This window comes from Culex pipiens, chromosome 3 (assembly GCF_016801865.2).
Source record: "Culex pipiens pallens isolate TS chromosome 3, TS_CPP_V2, whole genome shotgun sequence".
Classification (NCBI taxonomy): domain Eukaryota; kingdom Metazoa; phylum Arthropoda; class Insecta; order Diptera; family Culicidae; genus Culex; species Culex pipiens.
Genome location: NC_068939.1, coordinates 31920632 through 31938138, shown reverse-complemented (window position 1 = coordinate 31938138; position 17507 = coordinate 31920632). Strand labels below are relative to the sequence as shown.

The window sequence follows — 17507 nt, the reverse complement described above, 5'->3', positions numbered from 1 at the left end:
TGGAAAAATTAAATTAATTCTGACATAAAAGACGAACCCCTTCCCAGATGTACTATTACCATGACTGCACTATGGGCCATCTCCATACAAACAGGCGGCCAAATTATTTTTTTGCTTTTTAAATGTTTTTTTATACAAATTTGGGTAATTGTATGGTATTGAAATGATATACGTCGATTTTTATGAGTTTTCATGTTTTTCAATAGTTGATTGTTTATAATAAATAGTCTTTTCATACATTGGCAAGTGCAACAGAACTGCGTATATATTGTATTGCAAGTTTATATTATTAAATTATGGATAAGCTAATACACCCCTACTTTATGGACACAACCCCTCCCTCCTCTTTCTTTAACCCCCCCCTCCCCTCCTCCTACCAACAAAATTTTATTAAGCTTAATAAATTCATTTTAAGTCAAATATTTATTATTTACTGCTGTGTGTTTCTTTTTGTGGGTCCATGCCATATAACTTGAGACCCCCCCGCCCCCCACCCTTACGGGCATAAATTTCGAAAATTTCAATTGTTAAATCAAATAACAGAAAAATTGATTTCATTCAATATATTAATTATGAAGTAAAACGATAAAATACAATCCATATTCTTACTAATCCTAATGTTCTTGTTCATGAAAATTCATTTGATTATAGAGTTTCTGACAGCTTCAGAATATGTTAAAGGTACTTTTTATGATATTTTGTACTAACCAACATAGAACTTAAATGTGGATCAGTTTCATGGATTGGTCGCAGAAATTCATCATGCTAAGTCAATATTTTGCTGAATACTTTTTTCGGTATCAAACTGAGATTCTCCAGTTTCGCTTGAGAAACTTCGGTACGAATACCTTATTTTGACTAAGGTACTCAATTTTAAATGTAGGCAACAGAAAATTCCAATAAAGTCATTTCGAACTTCTTGAAACCAGGTATTGATTTTGAAGCGACGATGCCCACGAAGTAGGTAGCAAAGCAAGTGAAATAAACGGGCGCATATGTAAATTGCAGCAAATTTTGATAAAACGTAAATGTTAAAAATGGCATATCTCCGAAAACGCAAAAAATTTCCAGCCTGCAAAATTTCAGCAATGTAAGATTATGATCCAATCTTTCAAGTGATCTTAGTTTCATGTTTAGCATCGGTTAGCAAAAAAAAGTACTCGATTAACAAACACAAAAAAAAAGTTTTGTCAAAAAAATACTCCAGTTATTCGATGAAAACTTCAGTTTTTGGTTTGGAAACAACATTTTATCTATTAATAGTTTCAAAGCTTATCTCATTACCTTTCCAACGATGTATAATTGTCCTAATAAAATATTTAAAATGGCTGAGCTATGTTAAAATTAAACAATCAGCCTTTTTTACGAAAAACGTTAGATTTTTACTCCATTTTTTGACTTTCAGTTTGCGTATCTTCGTAATGAACAAACTTAGAGCTTTGAAAATTTGGATTTTTCTTAGTTAGAATGTTTACTTTCGAGAAAAAAATACCAAAAAATATTTGGAGAAGGTCACTTTTTTGAAACTTGGCCACCCAATGTACCATAGTGGACTGTTTTTATTGTGAAATAAAAAAATGTGTAAATTCAGACTGAAAAATTGATATCACAGCAGAAAAGAGGTAAAATTACATATTTCTAAAGATAAAATTACAAAAAAAAAATCTTACGTAGAAGATAAACCCCTCTCCAGATGTACGAATACAATGATTTTTTTATTGTGTAGTAAAAAAATATTCAAATATTACCTCTATTTTGATGTAATTTTACCTCAATTTTGACTGAAAAATTGAAATTACACCAGAAAAAAGGTAAAATTACATATTTTTAATGATAAAATTACAATTTTTTCTAACGTAGAAGATGATCCCAATCCCAGATGAACTAATACCATGATTTTTTTTACATTGTAATTATTACCTCTTTTATGATGTAATTTTACCTCAATTTAGACTGAAAATTGAAATTACAACAGAAAAGAGGTAAAATTACATATTTTCAATGGTAAAATTAAATTAATTCTGACATAAAAGATGAACTCCTTCCCAGATGTACTAATACCATGATATTTTTTACTGTGAAGTAAAAAAATGTGTAAATATTACCTCTTTTATGATGTAATTTTACCTCAACTTAGAATGAAAAATTGAAATTACACCAGAACAGAAGTAAAATTACATATTTTTAAAGGTAAAATTACATTTTTTCTGACATAGAAGATGAAACCCTTCCCAGATGTACGATTACCATTATTTTTTTACTGTGAAATAAAAAAATTGTAAATATTTTCAATTCAATATAGACTGAAAAATTGAAATTACACCAGAAAAGAGGTAAAATTACATATTTTCAAAGGTAAAATTACCATTTTTTCTGACATAGAAGATGAACCCCTTCCCAGATGTTGTAATACCATGATTTTTTTACTGTGAATATCAACTAAGTGGAAGGCACCGAGTCGATCATAAATTTCTTAAAAATTTTACAGATTTTTGAATATTTACGTACCATTTTTTTTTGTATGGACAGCTGCCACAACTGTAAGAAGCCTTATATGAGTGAACCAATGACACAAATAGAAGCCATTTGTCTATTAAAAAATATAAATAAAATCAGTTTTAGTTTTTGTGGAGTAGTGCTTAAATTACCTTTTTCAGATTATACTTGGCAAGTTCTATTCAAGTACCAGTTCTGTGACCTAACACCGAAAAAACCATGGTAATATTACATCTTGGAAGGGTACATCTTTTATGTCAGAAAAAATGTGTAATTTTACATCTGAAAATTTGTAATTTTACCACTATTCTGGTGTAATGTTGCTTTTTCAGTCCAAATTGAGGTAAAATTACATCATAAAAGAGGTAATATTCAACCTTCAAAATTTACACAATTTTTTGCTGTGTCACACAGTTTATAAAAAAAATCATAGTGACTCATTTTACTTGTATCTGCAGCATCAACTTTACCAAATAGTATTTTTCCCCATAGGAGCACAGATTTGTTTATAAAGTTCCAAATAGTTCATAGAACCGTGAAATGAAAAGTGAAAATTTTACCGCGACTAAACGTGCAACTATGCGCATGGTACAAGAACCTTTTTCCGACATAAACTTGATAAAGGTGCTTGTGAACCTCTTAAGAGCTTCAACTCCAAACCATTTGAAGGAATCGCCAACTTGGCCCGAAAATAGCTTCCTTCTCCCGAGCAACACTCCTTTCTCCGCGGTCACGATCGGGAGCTGCCGTCCACAAACCGGAAAATGCACAATTTCTCGTTGCACACGTGTGTGCCACACATGCATGCAGTTATGCTGACGTGCGGAACGAAAAATATGTTGTGGAAAGATTTTCACCCCCCGAGCCAAACAGACCAAACATGAAATAGTGGCAAATGTTCCCAGTTGAACAAAAAAAATAGATCCAGTCGGCGAGCCACGAAATCGGATGAAAGTGAAAAGCTGCGTCTATTGCGGGGTCCGCCCCAGCCGGATGTGGTCCCGGGTTCAGGGGTGTTTGTGTTTGCAACGGAACTCTCACCTATTCGGGGTTTGGACGGCGATCGGAAAGAGTGAAAACGTGCACAGGAACGCGGGAAAAGCTTTTCCCGCAGAAACGATGCTCTCTGTGTGTGTGTGCATCGTTGGTGGGGTGAAAAATTAGGAAGTGCATTTCCTGGAATGGAATTTTCACCCCGCTTTTTTGTGGGTGGGTTTTGTTTTTGCGGTGAGATGTCCAACTTTTTTTTTATAGATTCTGGCTTAAAAGACTTGAGTTTTACGATTTAAAAAAAAAATATTTTATATTTGAAACAGTTTGGGGGTTTTGTTGAATATTTAACAAGTTCTTATGTTTAGAGAATACACGTTTAATTTTTTGTTTATCAAAGGATATAAAATTCTCTTCCATTCATTTTTTCGATTATTTGGTCGTATTTAGAAATGCATCTCGGTTTACTTTTTCTGTTTATATTTATAAATTCTAAATATGTATTTATATGTCTTTTCCAAAAACTCGAAATATTAATATTAGCCTTTCTTATATAAAATACCACCCCTTTTGAAGTTTTTTTTTAAATATTTTTTTTAATGTGGTCTAATAAAAAAAACAACATGTTTATTTGCATGAAAATACAGGGAGATGTATGCAAAAAACACGTCCAAAAATTACAATAATCGAAAACAATGACAAATTTTTATGAAAAAAATCCACTACCAAACCCATAAAATTTAGAAATATTGGTGTTTTTATTTCAAATATATTGTGAAGATATGAAAATTGTTTAAATGGTTTTTTTTTACAATTCCGTCGTGAAACTACTTACTTTTCCTGTCATTCTTGAACGATGAAAAAGCCTTCTTTTCTGTACCAAAAATAACAGAATCGAATAGTAACACTTTTCAAAATAAATGCTAAAAAGTTGTACTTTTCAGCACTTGTTTCGAAAAGTAATACTTTTCAACATTATTTTGTTTTAAACGGTTAATTGACAAAATACATGAGCATTTGACTTATAATTCCACTCAAAGGGTGTTTTCAGGAATTGCAAAAAATGTTGTATGGAACTCGTTGCAAAAATTGACTTTTTCAGCACTTGTCATATTCATCCAACTCGGTGAACCTCGTTGGATAAATGTATGATTCGTGCTGAAAAAATCTTCTTTTTGCCACTTGTTGCATAAACTACTATTACCCAACACAAATTGTTGTCACGATTGAATTTTTTTTTTTAAATTTTTATAACACAATTGGAATTTGAATTTTGAACATTTATGCATTCTATTTTGAATCGTTCCCCCCCTTCAAAATTGGTCTGAAAAATCAGGGGACAAAAAAAGATTTTTTCCAAAAATCTTCAAAATTTCCATTAAAATAGAATTCTAATCAACTAAAAACAATCTGAAATGCATTTTCTGCATTGATAATCATATTTATCATGTTTGAGCTTGTTTAATATAGTATTTTATGCAACAAGTTGCAAAAAGAGTACTTTAAATACGAAGAGTGCTGAAAAAATCAAGTTGTGCAACGAGTTCCATACATTTTTTTTGCAATTCCGAAAAACACCCATTGAGTGAAGCTTTAAGTCAAATTTTCATGGATTTTGTCAATAAATCGTTTAAATCAAAAAATGTTGAAAAGTGTTACTTTTCGAAACAAGTGGTGAAAAGTTCAACTTTGCCGCACTCATTGAATTTATTTTGAACAGTGTTGCTATTCAATTCAGTTATTTTTGGTACAGAAAAGTAGGCTATTTCGTCGTTCAAGAATGACAGACCCCCCCCCCCTCACTTTGACCAGAGTCGAGGGACATATAGTTCAACAAATATTTTTAACGGCCTTTATATAAATTCACATTTGGGAAAGCCATTATAATAATCTTTTGATTTTCAGGCAAAAAATATAAAAAACTTAAAAAATTATAAATTGTAGAATTCAATGATTTTTTTTTGTTAATTCCAAATATTTTGGATTTCAATGTTTCCAAAATAAGGTAATTTTAAAACCAAAAATGATCAAAAACCTTAAAATAGAATAAAATTAATATTTGAAAATTCAGAGGATTTAAAAAATAAAAATTTGAGCATTTCACAATTCAATAATTTAAAATTCAAAATACAAAGTTAAAACACCTTGAAATAAAAAAAATGTGAAATTTTATTATTAAAAATAAGGCCGTTGCGAATATTTTTTAAGTTTATACTGCTCGATTCAGACCAAGGTCCAGGGGGCGGGGCAATAGCAAAAAATTAATAAAATAAATTTTAAGCCATGGTTTTATTATTTAAAAAAGTGTTTCAAAATGCATTTTGTACCAGTTGTTTTGCTTTCTAAGTTTTAAGGCGAGGCAAGACATTGCGTATTATTCACGCATGAAAATGCACGTTAATTTGTTTTAATTATTTAATAGTGTGAAGTAATTTGAAAAAAATATGTTATTTGTCCTTTGATTTTTCGGACGATTTGTAGGGGAGGCAGGAATTTATTTAGAAATTATTTAGAAATTTATAATATATAACTACTATAACTTTATACATAACATAAACTCTTAAATTCTAAATCTGAAGAAACAAGAAATTCAAAAATTCTGAAAGTAAAAAAAAATGAAAATATAATTGAATTTAAGAATTTTAAAAATTGAATTATGCTTATTTAAAAATACAAAAAAATGAGAATTTTTATTTTTGATTTATTATTATTTTTCCATTCTAAATATTTTAATCATTTTATTTTTCCCCTCAAGCTGATACGTATTTCGTCGTAAATAACACGGACAGAAATCCTGCAAGCTAATCCGGTAACTCTTAGTTGTCGAGTTTGTCAACATTGCACAGTGGTCCGAAACCGAAAACTATCGTGACAAAATTGATAACGGCCATACATTAAGATTTAGAGCTTTGGTGTCTTCGGGACAAATGATCAGGGTCAAAAGGGGCATCTTTTGGTATGGTGGACATTAGGGTGGTCTACATTTTAAGTTGGTTCAGAATTTTTATTTTGGCGGGATGACGAGACGGTGTCTTTAAAAAAGTTGTAGGGAACACCATTTTGAGCAACTTTGTCCAAGAGCACAAAGCTCTATCTTAAAACGGGAAATTTTTAGAGCCATTTTTGTGATTCAGGTGTTAATGAAAAAATGAGTTTTTAGAATTTATCAACTCAGGCTTATGTCGTAGCGAAGAGTGCTGAATTTGTAGAACTTATAAAAACACACATTTATCTTCCAAGAAAACGAAAATCGGACATTTTAAACGAAAGTTATAGCCAAAATACGACGAAAAAGACGCCATTTTGAAATGTGAATAACTTGAAAAGGTGGTGGAGTTTGACCTCGCTCTTAGAAGCATCTGAAAGTACACATTCTAGAGTACATTTTCTGAAAATATCTCGGAGGTTTTTTTGTTCAACTGATTTAATCTGATTTTAAAAATGATTATTTTTAAATCGTTTTTTGCCCTAAACATTTGATAGAATTGACCAAAATTAGTTTAGCTGATATATTTCAGGAATCAACCAAATTAATAAAAAATATTTCTGAAATATTTCATCTAAAAATTCTTTCTTCTTTTACAACAACTAGATAATTTTTTACATTTTTGGACCCTTGTAGAAAATTGTAAAGCTTGTCAAAATGAACATTTTTGTTCAAGAAAAACTAATTTTGGTCCATTTTATCAAAACATAAGCCTGAGTTGATAAATTCTAAAAACTCATTTTTTCATTAACACCTTAACCTGAATCACAAAAATGGCTCTAAAAACTTTCTGTTTTAAGATAGAGCTTTGTGCTCTTCGGCAAAGTTGCTCAAAATGGTGTTCCCTACAACTTTTTTCAAGACACCGAAGCGCTATCTCGTCATCCCACCAAAATAAAAATTCTGAACCACCCTATGTCAACATTTTTTCGACAACAACAATGTTGTCAGTTTTGAAAAAAAATACAGCGAAATCGAAAAAATTATATAGTTTTTGGAAACATTTCAATGTTGCAAAAATCGAAAATTTAGAATGACAGGATTTCTGTCTGTGAAGGCTTTACTTAGTAGAAGTATTTAAGATATTTTGAATAAAAATTGAAGAGTGGCCACGGTGGAAACTAAAAAATGTAATGTAATAACACGATATTAAAATATGCAGCTCAATTGTTAAATATTGGATGTATATTCCACAAAGTTTTTGCACGACAATGGACGCAAAAATTAAATAGTTTGATCAACGTATTCAAGATTCTCTATCTAACAATCAACTTCTGGGAGAATGCAATCATTGATTTGAGATTTTGTTTTCGATAGTACATAATAAACAAAAGATGGGAAAAATTAGGCCTAACGTTACGTTATTTTTCTCATACGTATCTCAACCTTTCGGAAGTCGCGTGTTTGGGCGTTTCATACAAGTGCTCTTACAAAGTGTGTATAAAGTACACGTATGCAACTGCCGGCGGCAAAATTTTAAAATCAAACAATGTCAGTTTTTTAACTGTTTGATGTAAAAAAGAATACAAAAAGTTCTGCAATCTGCAATTTAAAATATTATGTATTCTAAACACTGTTGTACTGCCCATGTTCGCATAAATGTCCCATATGCAAAAACAGCAAGCTTAGAAAAACGCATTTGAAGCCTGTCCCATACATAAGGCTACGTGTTAAGTTTTCGCGAAAAAATTGGATTTCCTCCTGATTTCTAGAACAAAGTACTGGATGTTATAGGCTCTTTCGAAAGAGCACACAATTTTGAACCAAACTGCATCAATAACTCGAAATCGATGAAAATGCATATGGGACATTTATGCGATCAGGGGTAGTGTACATTTGATACCTGATTCAGATAGATTCAGGTCCTATCCTGCTTCCTTATAATCATTGTGTTTTAAAGGTAAAATTCACTATTAGCAAATTTATCAGTTCAAAATAATGGCAAACATTTGTTTTCTAAAAGTCGGTTCGGTGCGAAAACGAATACATCGAATATTAAAATCAATAAAAATAAGTAAATGTCGATAAGCTGATTATCATTATTTTAAATCTTTTTATCGCTGATCATAATCTCTCACCCAATCAGCGAAATAACCCGCACAAAAAAAAACCACCCAATTTATGTCTTTTCCACCAAAAGTGTTGATTTATTGGTCCCACTTCGAGCTGAATAAATTTTACGTAACGACCCATTTCGGATTCCGAGCAAAAATCAAACAAACTCTGCCGCAAATCGGCAAAAGCTCATCACCGCTGAAAAAAAAAACTAAAATAAATCCACCTTAAAATCGTGGCCACTATTTCATACTTTGGCTTTATCCCCCGGCCAGCCTCAAATCCAATCGATTCCGCCAAAACAGGTGCACCGTTAGATCTGGTCTGGAGTCGGCAAAGGAAGATGATAAGTTTCTGCGCGCGAAAATATGCATAAACATAAAAGAACGCTGGCAGATCGCACGCGAGAGTCGTCGACACGCGGTCAGCTATTAGTGCGCGCGCGGGCAGATGTTTTATTGGGCAGAAGAACGGTCAAGCGCGACAAGCTTAACAGTTAATTTCGAACTAAAACGGCACTAAACATTCCTCGGCGGGAGAACTGAGCAGGGCACATTTTTTTTTTGTGAAAATGGATTATGCAAGATTGGGAATTAGCTAGCCTGCATACTTGAGTTTTGGTACCAGAGTTGGTTGTAGAAAACCGATAGAATTTAAATCGAAAAACTATCGGCAAAATGAACTAATTTCACCTTGACCACCAAATTTTGATAAGATTTGGTTAGAAGGCGTTTAGTTTACCATCGAATTAAAAAAATCGGAGTTGGAAGCTTAAAACTATTTTTTATTGTCTCGATCTGTAAATTTCTCTATGTTAAATTTGCATCTGCAGCATTATATTAAAAAATTTGATTTTTTTTTCCTGTATCATGATGTGGATAAATATTATTTATATTTCATAACAAAAATAACAAAAAGAAGAAATAAATCAATTATTTTTCAAGAAAAAAACTCATAATTGTAGCCTTATTCGATTCCATAAGGATCAGAATTTGACCTTTTGGGGAATTCAAAAAACTTGATGGGATTAACCCAAACCTTTTACAAAGTTTTTGTGTTCCTTCTCAAATTCAAAATTTCAAAAAATGAGGGAACAAAAATTCGTAATTAAAAAAATAGTAAATGTATCAACAATTTATGGTTTCACACATTTTACAAGTCCAAACATTATAAAAATGATTATAAACATGCACCCAAAACTCGGCAGCACTAGTCCGAGAGAATAATGGCCTCGAGACGAGAGAATAGTGCCACCATTTACGGACGCAGAGAACACAGCTCGAGATGGGCGAATGAATTATTCTCTCGAGATTCATTTCCAAAAAAAGTTCATCCGTCAACACAAAAAAAAAACAAAACTGTCGACTACGAGAATCGAACCAGAGACCTTTGACAGACTAGCCCAATGAATTTACTGCCTCGGCCACCATAGCTTGGTGAACAAGGAGTGGTCAGATGTCGATCTATGACACTTGTTGGAGATTTATTGTTTCAATTAACGAATGAACGCATTTGTTATGGTGGTGTGAGTTGGTAGCAATTTTCTTTCGATTTTGGCGGTGAGCCCTCAATAAATTTTGAGGGAACGATTCTCACGATTCGGAATTTTGGGTGCAGTAATTGTAAACGATTGCGGAAGATTTTTTTAGCTTTTACGCAACATTAAATTTCATGTATATTTCCAAAGGCCCTATCAAATTCGAAAAATATTTGCAACGGCCTTGATCAATTAAAATATGAGGAGAACATCATGTGAGAAAGTTGCTGGTAGATGGCGTTTCATTCCTCATAAAATCTTTAAGCAGTAGAAAATTAAATTTCCAACAACTTTGTTTAAGAGTTCACAATGATCTGAGATGATTTGATATTTTTTTCCCAAAAAGTTTTTTTTGTGCCATTTTTTTTCATCGCATTCAAATCATTGTACGATTATATATGGAAATGGTTACATCTCTTATGTGTCAGTAAAAATTAGTAAATTTGAAAATTTTAGCAATTTTTATTCTATGTAAAACCTTACTTTTCTTGTTTTATGTATTTCTTTTTTCATTTTAAGTATTTTACAGGCTTGTTAAGTTTCCTTGTCCAATTTCCTGGGAAAAATCTCCAAAACTCTCCACATTTAAACGGAAGTATTCATTAACTAAACATTGAACAAAAATTGTTTTATTAATGCACTGAAAAAAGTAATTTGATTACATTTATTTCAAGGTTTTTATTTGACTAGCCAGCTCTTCTGATTATTCCATCTCAAGAGTTATTTAGAATAATCTTTATGTCTGAAGTATTTAATTTTAGAATAGCTCTTGCTTATTTGTAACAAATTACAGCACAATGAAATGAATGAGTTAGAGCGTCCAATTTTCCGTCCCGGGAAAATAAATTCCGGGATTTCTCTTAGAAAAATATTCCCCGTTTCCCGGGAAATTTGTAAATTTTCCGGGAATTCCTGAAATTCAAGCAGAAGTATACATTTATTCATGATTATATAAATTTCTGAAGCAAATGGAAATAGACTTTGCTAAATGAAAATAAACTATTATAAAAACAAAAACCATTAAAAAAATTAAAAACTTAATCCAAATATTTGTATATATTGGGTTGTTTGAAGTAAAACAAACACGAGATATAAGATTTTTAGCCCCTTCCCGCCCAGAGTAAAACTGAGATTTTTTTTTCCGTTTTTCTACATTACGCGTAACTGGATCGACCAAATTGGATGGAATTTTAATGGTTATTAGTTAACATTCTATATGAACTAATGCTAAATGAACCAGGTTAAAATAAGGCATGGTTGTAGGAAAATATAATTTTGAAGACATAATTTTTTTGTGCTCTGGAGTAACCATGGGAGTAAGAGGGTTAAGGAAAAAACTTAAAAGCTTAACCAATTTGTTCAAGTACTGAAACCAGTATGACTTGTTTTTAGAAAATTTATTTTTTATGAAAAACTTAATTTCTGCATGATTATTTTTTTCCATTTCAACTTAATGTGTCAAATCATACTCTCTCAAAGTGGTCAATACGGTAAGTTCAAAAAAAGATTTATTATTGTGAAGTATGGATTCATTTTACTTAATATCCAAACACTTTGATGAAAAAAAAATCAGCCGTTAATGTCGCTGTCCTATAACATTTTTCTGCAAAATATTAATCAGAACCAAGATCAAAACAATTTTCAATAAATTTAGATTTTCCGGGAATTCCCGGGAAATTGGTTGTAAATTTCCCGTTCCCCGGTAAATTTGACGCTCTAATGAAAATAAACTAATATTTTTTTATGAGCTTTTTGGAAAATAACTGAATTGAATTGAAAAATCCTGAGACCCATGTAAATTTTATTACATGTTTTTGTCCCCTCTAACCAACTCACACTTTAAAAAGCAGGGGCAACTCAAATGTTTAATGAGACATAATTTTTTTTAAATTGAATCAATTATAAGTTAAATCGAATGCTTTGTTAACCATTTTTAATACTTTTTTCTCTTCTACATTTTTGAAAGAAGTCCAACAGCTCGGAAAAAGACGTATAACTTCAGGAAAAAAATGCTTCCATAAATTCATTGAGATTTGGCAAATTTTGGACAGTAGCAAAACTGTATTATGTTTAAAGCATTTTGTGATCCTTTTGCTTACAAATTATGAAAATTGATTTTTTTTCATCAACTTTATGTAAACTTTTAAAAAAATTGCAAAACAATCTATTTGAAAGATTACAAACTTCAGTTTCAACTTAAAAATTAAAAAAATCAAGTGGAAAGATCAGAAACTTCCAAAAATGTTTCATGTTATGCTTGACAACGAAAATTGGTTCAATAAAAGGAGAATGGGCAAATTTGTATGGGAGCTGGTCCAAGGATGTACACGAACGGGATCAACTTTTTTCGAAAGATCTCGCCGAGACATGAAAAAAAGTCTTCTGGACCAACTCTCTAAACCCCGGGGTTCAAAAGTTACAAGTTGTTGAAGTTTGAGTATTTTGGGTTAAAATGTACAAAAAAACTTATTTTTGCTATTTCTAAAATCATTCATAAAATCACTGTTTCATTATGGATTTCGATTTTCTTGACTTCATTCGACGCGTATCACCGAAAACTATACGTTCTAATATGTTTTAGCATGATTGAAACATGAATTCTTTTGTTTCTATCCGTTTGAAACGTTTTTGCAAGAGGCTTACCATAGAAACAAGCCAAAACTTGAAGGTTTTGAAAACGAATCCTACCCAGACTGCTTCAGTGAGTATGGAAGGCTACAGCGCAATGTTGTAACAACTTATTGGGATGTTCTGAGTCATCAGAGAACTCATTGGAGTCTACCACCGTAACAAGCAAGATGATGGCGGTTTTTGACCACTGATCATACCCGCATGGCTTCAGTGAGTATGGTAGACTACTATGCTGATGTGTTGGAGTGTCCTGGGTTCTCCTAGGACTCCCTGGAGTTATGATCTGTAGAGCTACAGCCGTAACAAGCAAGAGGTCGACGGTTTTTGACCCCGGAACATACCCGCATAGCTTAAGTCAGTATGGTAGACTGCTTTGTTAATATGTTGGGATGTCTTTGGTCATCCTAGGACTCCCTGAAGTTAAGATATTTGGGTCACTGTAACAAGAAAAAGGTCGACGATTTTTAACCGCGCATCATAACCGCAAAGATTCAGTGAGTATGGCAGACTGTATTGCTGTTATGTTGGTATGTTCTGGACCATTCCAGGGAGTCCTTGTAACAGCCGTAAACCTACAGATCATAACTCCAGGGAGTCCTAGGATGACCAAAGACATCCCAACACATTAACCAAGAAGTGCACCATACTCACTGAAGCCATGCGGGTATGATCCGTGGTCAAAAACCGCCGACATCTTGCTTGTTACGGCGGTAGACTCACCGGTCTTAACTCCAAGGAGTTCTCGGATGACTCAGACCATCCCAATAAGTTGTTACAACAATGTACTGAAGCCTTCCATACTCACTGAAACAATCTGGGTCGGATCCGGTTTCAAAACCTTGAAGTTTCGACTTGTTTATATGGGATGCCTCTTGGCCAAACGGTTCAAACGGATAAAAACCAGAGAAATCATGTTTCAATCATGCTAAGACATATCAGAACTCATAGTTTTTGCTGATACGCGTCGAATGAAGTCAAGAAAATTGAAATCCATAATGAAACAGAGATTTTATGAATGATTTTAGAAATAGCAAAAATAAGATTTTTTGAACATTTTTACCCAAAATGCTCATACTGTAACAGCTTGTAACTTTTGAACCCCGGGGTTTAGAGAGTTGGTCCAGAAGACTTTTTTTCATGTCTCGGCGAGATCTTTCGAAAAAAGTTGGTCCCGTTCGTGTACATCCTTGGACCAAATTCGCCCATTCTCCTTTGGATATTCTTACCTAAATATTGGACGAACTTTCTGATTTATTTTTTTTCAGATGGTGTGGTCCAGCCTGATCTCATGATTTCATCTTGTTAAAATTTTTTTTAACAAAATATACGTTTAGGTACTTTTTGATTGAAAATTAGTTCATTAGTAAGAAATCATACACGTTTTTTGACAACGATTGCGATGCATAAATACCTTTTTCTAAATCGTGACTTGTACAAGCAATTTTTGCTCACTTTGTGTTTAAGCTCAAAGATGGCAATTTTGGTCTTTTAGGACATTTTATAAAATTAAACATATAAAAAAATGCAAAAAAATAATTTCTGAAAAAAAACTAAAAAAATTAATTCTTTTAACATATACTTACAACATTGCCAAAGAAACTAACCTGATCAGAAAATTGCTTCACGAGAAGCAGAATTTGGAACATTTACATTGCATTTATGTTTGACCACCCTCAAATTTATATGGAAACTAGAGTTGTGTCGAATGGATTATGAAAAATGGTTTGTTCAAGCATACCAAACATGGTAGAAGCAAATAAAAAAAAATATTCATCATTTTCTGAAGTCCCAGAGTTTTGCTCATTGATCATATGATGTTATTTTGTCGTTTAGTTTGAAACAATTGCTATGAAAACACTTTTGAACCATTTTATAAACGAAATTGTAAAAAATATCAAAAAGTAGTGACATTATATTAAATACATCACGAAAATTTAATAAATTATTTGAAAGGTTCCACAAAGAATAAAACATATTTCAAAAGTTTCTTAATTTTCATCATGCTTAAAAGAGATCCGATTATTGAATTTATAAAACATATTGTAACTCTTTACTAGATCAATGTTTGGATTTATAGCTAGATATCATAAAATAGTACACAAGATCGTGCAAAAAAACGTATTGTGTTCTACTTCAAATTCACACATGATTTCGCCAAAACCAATTTGATCCAATTTTCGAAAACATTTTTACGATTCTACCCTCATTTTTAATGCTCCCCCTCCTCAAAATTATGCTAATCCGTTCCACCCAACGATCGTACCTTTTGCATAGCTGTCCTCAATCAGGAGCACCGCCGCGGCCATCGCCACCATCACTATCACTGCCGATGATTTCCTCATCTCGACGATCTGCTGCGAACTGTGTTCTGTTCTGTTCCGATCACTGGCGCCTTTTAGCTTTTTTTTTTACTTTACTTCTCTGTTTGCCTTCTTTAGCCTTAAGTTAGAAAGCCGCCACCTTGTTTCTTCTTTTCTTCTAACACCGACTTGACTTGACTTGTGTAACGTTTTTCTTTTTCTTTTTTGTATAATTTTCTCGTTTGTTCAGTTGGTGCACTTTTCTTAGAAGGAGATTCGCTTATCTTTTCGTGGGACACTTTTTTTTTGCAGGTTTGATTCCTACAACTGTCGATGTGCACTTGTTTAAACTTTTTTTTTATCTGTTTTCCAGCGCGGTAGATCAACTTTCAGTGATTATATTCTATTCGTTTCCCTTTTTTGCGCGAGACTTCCTTGCTTCGCTGCACTTGTCTGCTAATTAAAAACCCTTTTATTTCTTTTTTTTTTGCTAAAGGTAGATTCACCGCTCCAGATAAGTAGTGATCGAGAACTGTAACTCCACACCGAACGGCACCAACACTGACTCAAAGCCAAAAGAAATCCGCACTAAACTGGTTCCCACCTTTGTGTTAGTGTTCTTGTTCTAGTGAGAACGATCTCCCCTTCACTGCTCTCTCGCGCGCTTGCCTGTTTCCCGAAAACAAAACAATAACAATCACACACAGATTTCCACCAAAAAACACAAACACGAGCCACCCGAGCGCCAAACGAACGCACCACACACTGAAGGTCCAATTCCAAGGAGAAATAAGCCGAGAATGGGATTTCAATGCCAAGGCTTACGGAATTTATAGAGAAAGCTGGCTAGCAAGTTCCGCCTTGAACTGGCTCGAAACTCCACACCAGAGCCCCGCAGCAGGCCTTGGGTTCGTGGGGGACCGCCGAACCACCTTTCTCTCGCTCTCTTCGACCTTGGTGAGAGAGCGGCGGAGAGCGCGCGCAAAGACTTGGCGCGAAGAGCAAGCCACGAACCTCGCTCTCGTTGGAGAAATGGTCCACAAAGAGCGCCAGAGAGAGAGATTGCACGTCGGAAGCTGTGCGATCGGTGGAAAAAACTGTGTCAATGTACGACCGCTGGACGGTTCGTTTTCGCGGAAGTTGCACTCTCTCTCTCTCTCGCTCGAAAATTTCTCTGTTTTGCAATTTTGCTCCCACCGAGATGAGTTTCGTCATCTCTCCGCTCACGCAGGTGTGTGCACAAGGGATGCTGCGGCGTCGGAGGTGCATTGAACGAGCGTGTTTTGTTTTGCTCCGGCGGAGAAGGTGACGGCGATGACATTTCGACGCGGGGTGGCGATGACTTTCGGGAGGACGACGACGATGGTGCAGTGTCGTTTGTTTATGCGCGGGTTAGTCGTCCCGCGAGGGTAATTCGTTTCATGGGTTGTTTATATCAGTGGAAGAAATTGAATTGATATTTATTGCATTTCTTTTAAATGCACGCTGAATTATTGTCAGAAAGGTTTCCAATCGCTCAACGTTTATGATTTAATTTATATTTTTGAATCAAAATCATTTTTTCAGCTGAGACAATTACTGTACCAAGGAGTACTTATTGTGAGAAAATCTTTCTCACAAACGAGCATAAACAAATATTGTTTTCATTCGTTTATTAAAACAGTTCCTTCCATTAAGTGGCTTACATTAGATACATTCTTTATTCATTGGCACTGCTTGTAGAAAATTCAACTGCTAATCCGAATCTGTAATAATAATCATGTTTGGAATGATTTTGATATCATACAAGATGTATAGGGTTAGTGAAATTTCACGATTTCGCGGACAGCTTGAAATCCGCGAAATTTGGCATTTTACGTGGAATCCCGAGAAATTTCACGTTTGTGTGAACAAGTAACGATTTTTCTTAAAAATAATTTATCAAACTCAAATAGAATCGAATATACGATTTCGTAGACGGTGTGAAATTCGTGAAATTTATCAATTATCTCATTTATTTCATCCATGAAAACTGTTTAAGTAAATGTTATTAGCTTTTAATTGAAAAGCTTGATATTAACCATTTGAAGAAATGTCAGATTTTTGAGTCTTTTAAAAACTAGCTGAATTTAGTAACATTTTCATTCGCTGTAATACAGATTTTACTGCTATCTTATTTGAACGGTATAGTTTCAAAAAAAATTAAAGAATCAAGCTTTGTGTTATTCAAAATAAAATGAAAAGTATTTTTAATTTTTGAAATCACCTTTTGAAAACATTTCATTTTTCTGAGTCCAGTTTATAATTAATGATATTTGTTTATTTGGGTGAATAATTCCCGTGAAAGTTAAAAAATACTACTTTTTTGTTTTCTTTTCTCATTTAGAATAAAAATTTCGATTTTGTTAAAAATTAGATTAATTTTTCCTATTGATTTTTAACTTAATTTTTGAAAAGTGAGATAAATACTTTAAAAATATGTTTAATGGACTAAATGTCGCAGAAAATTCAATTTATTTTAGTAATTTCGGCT

General features: G+C 33.1%; 1 protein-coding gene across 1 annotated transcript in view; it reads right to left on the bottom strand.

Moving 5' to 3' along the window:
• LOC120420567 (agrin) overlaps positions 1-15800 on the bottom strand; it is a 151285-nt gene extending 135485 nt beyond the window's left edge. Inside the window, exon 1 of the mRNA XM_039583644.2 lies at positions 14959-15800. Within this exon, the coding sequence (XP_039439578.1) occupies positions 14959-15037 (79 nt within the window). The 5' untranslated portion in view covers positions 15038-15800. The remainder of the gene's footprint in view (positions 1-14958) is intronic.
• Positions 15801-17507: the final 1707 nt, after the last annotated feature.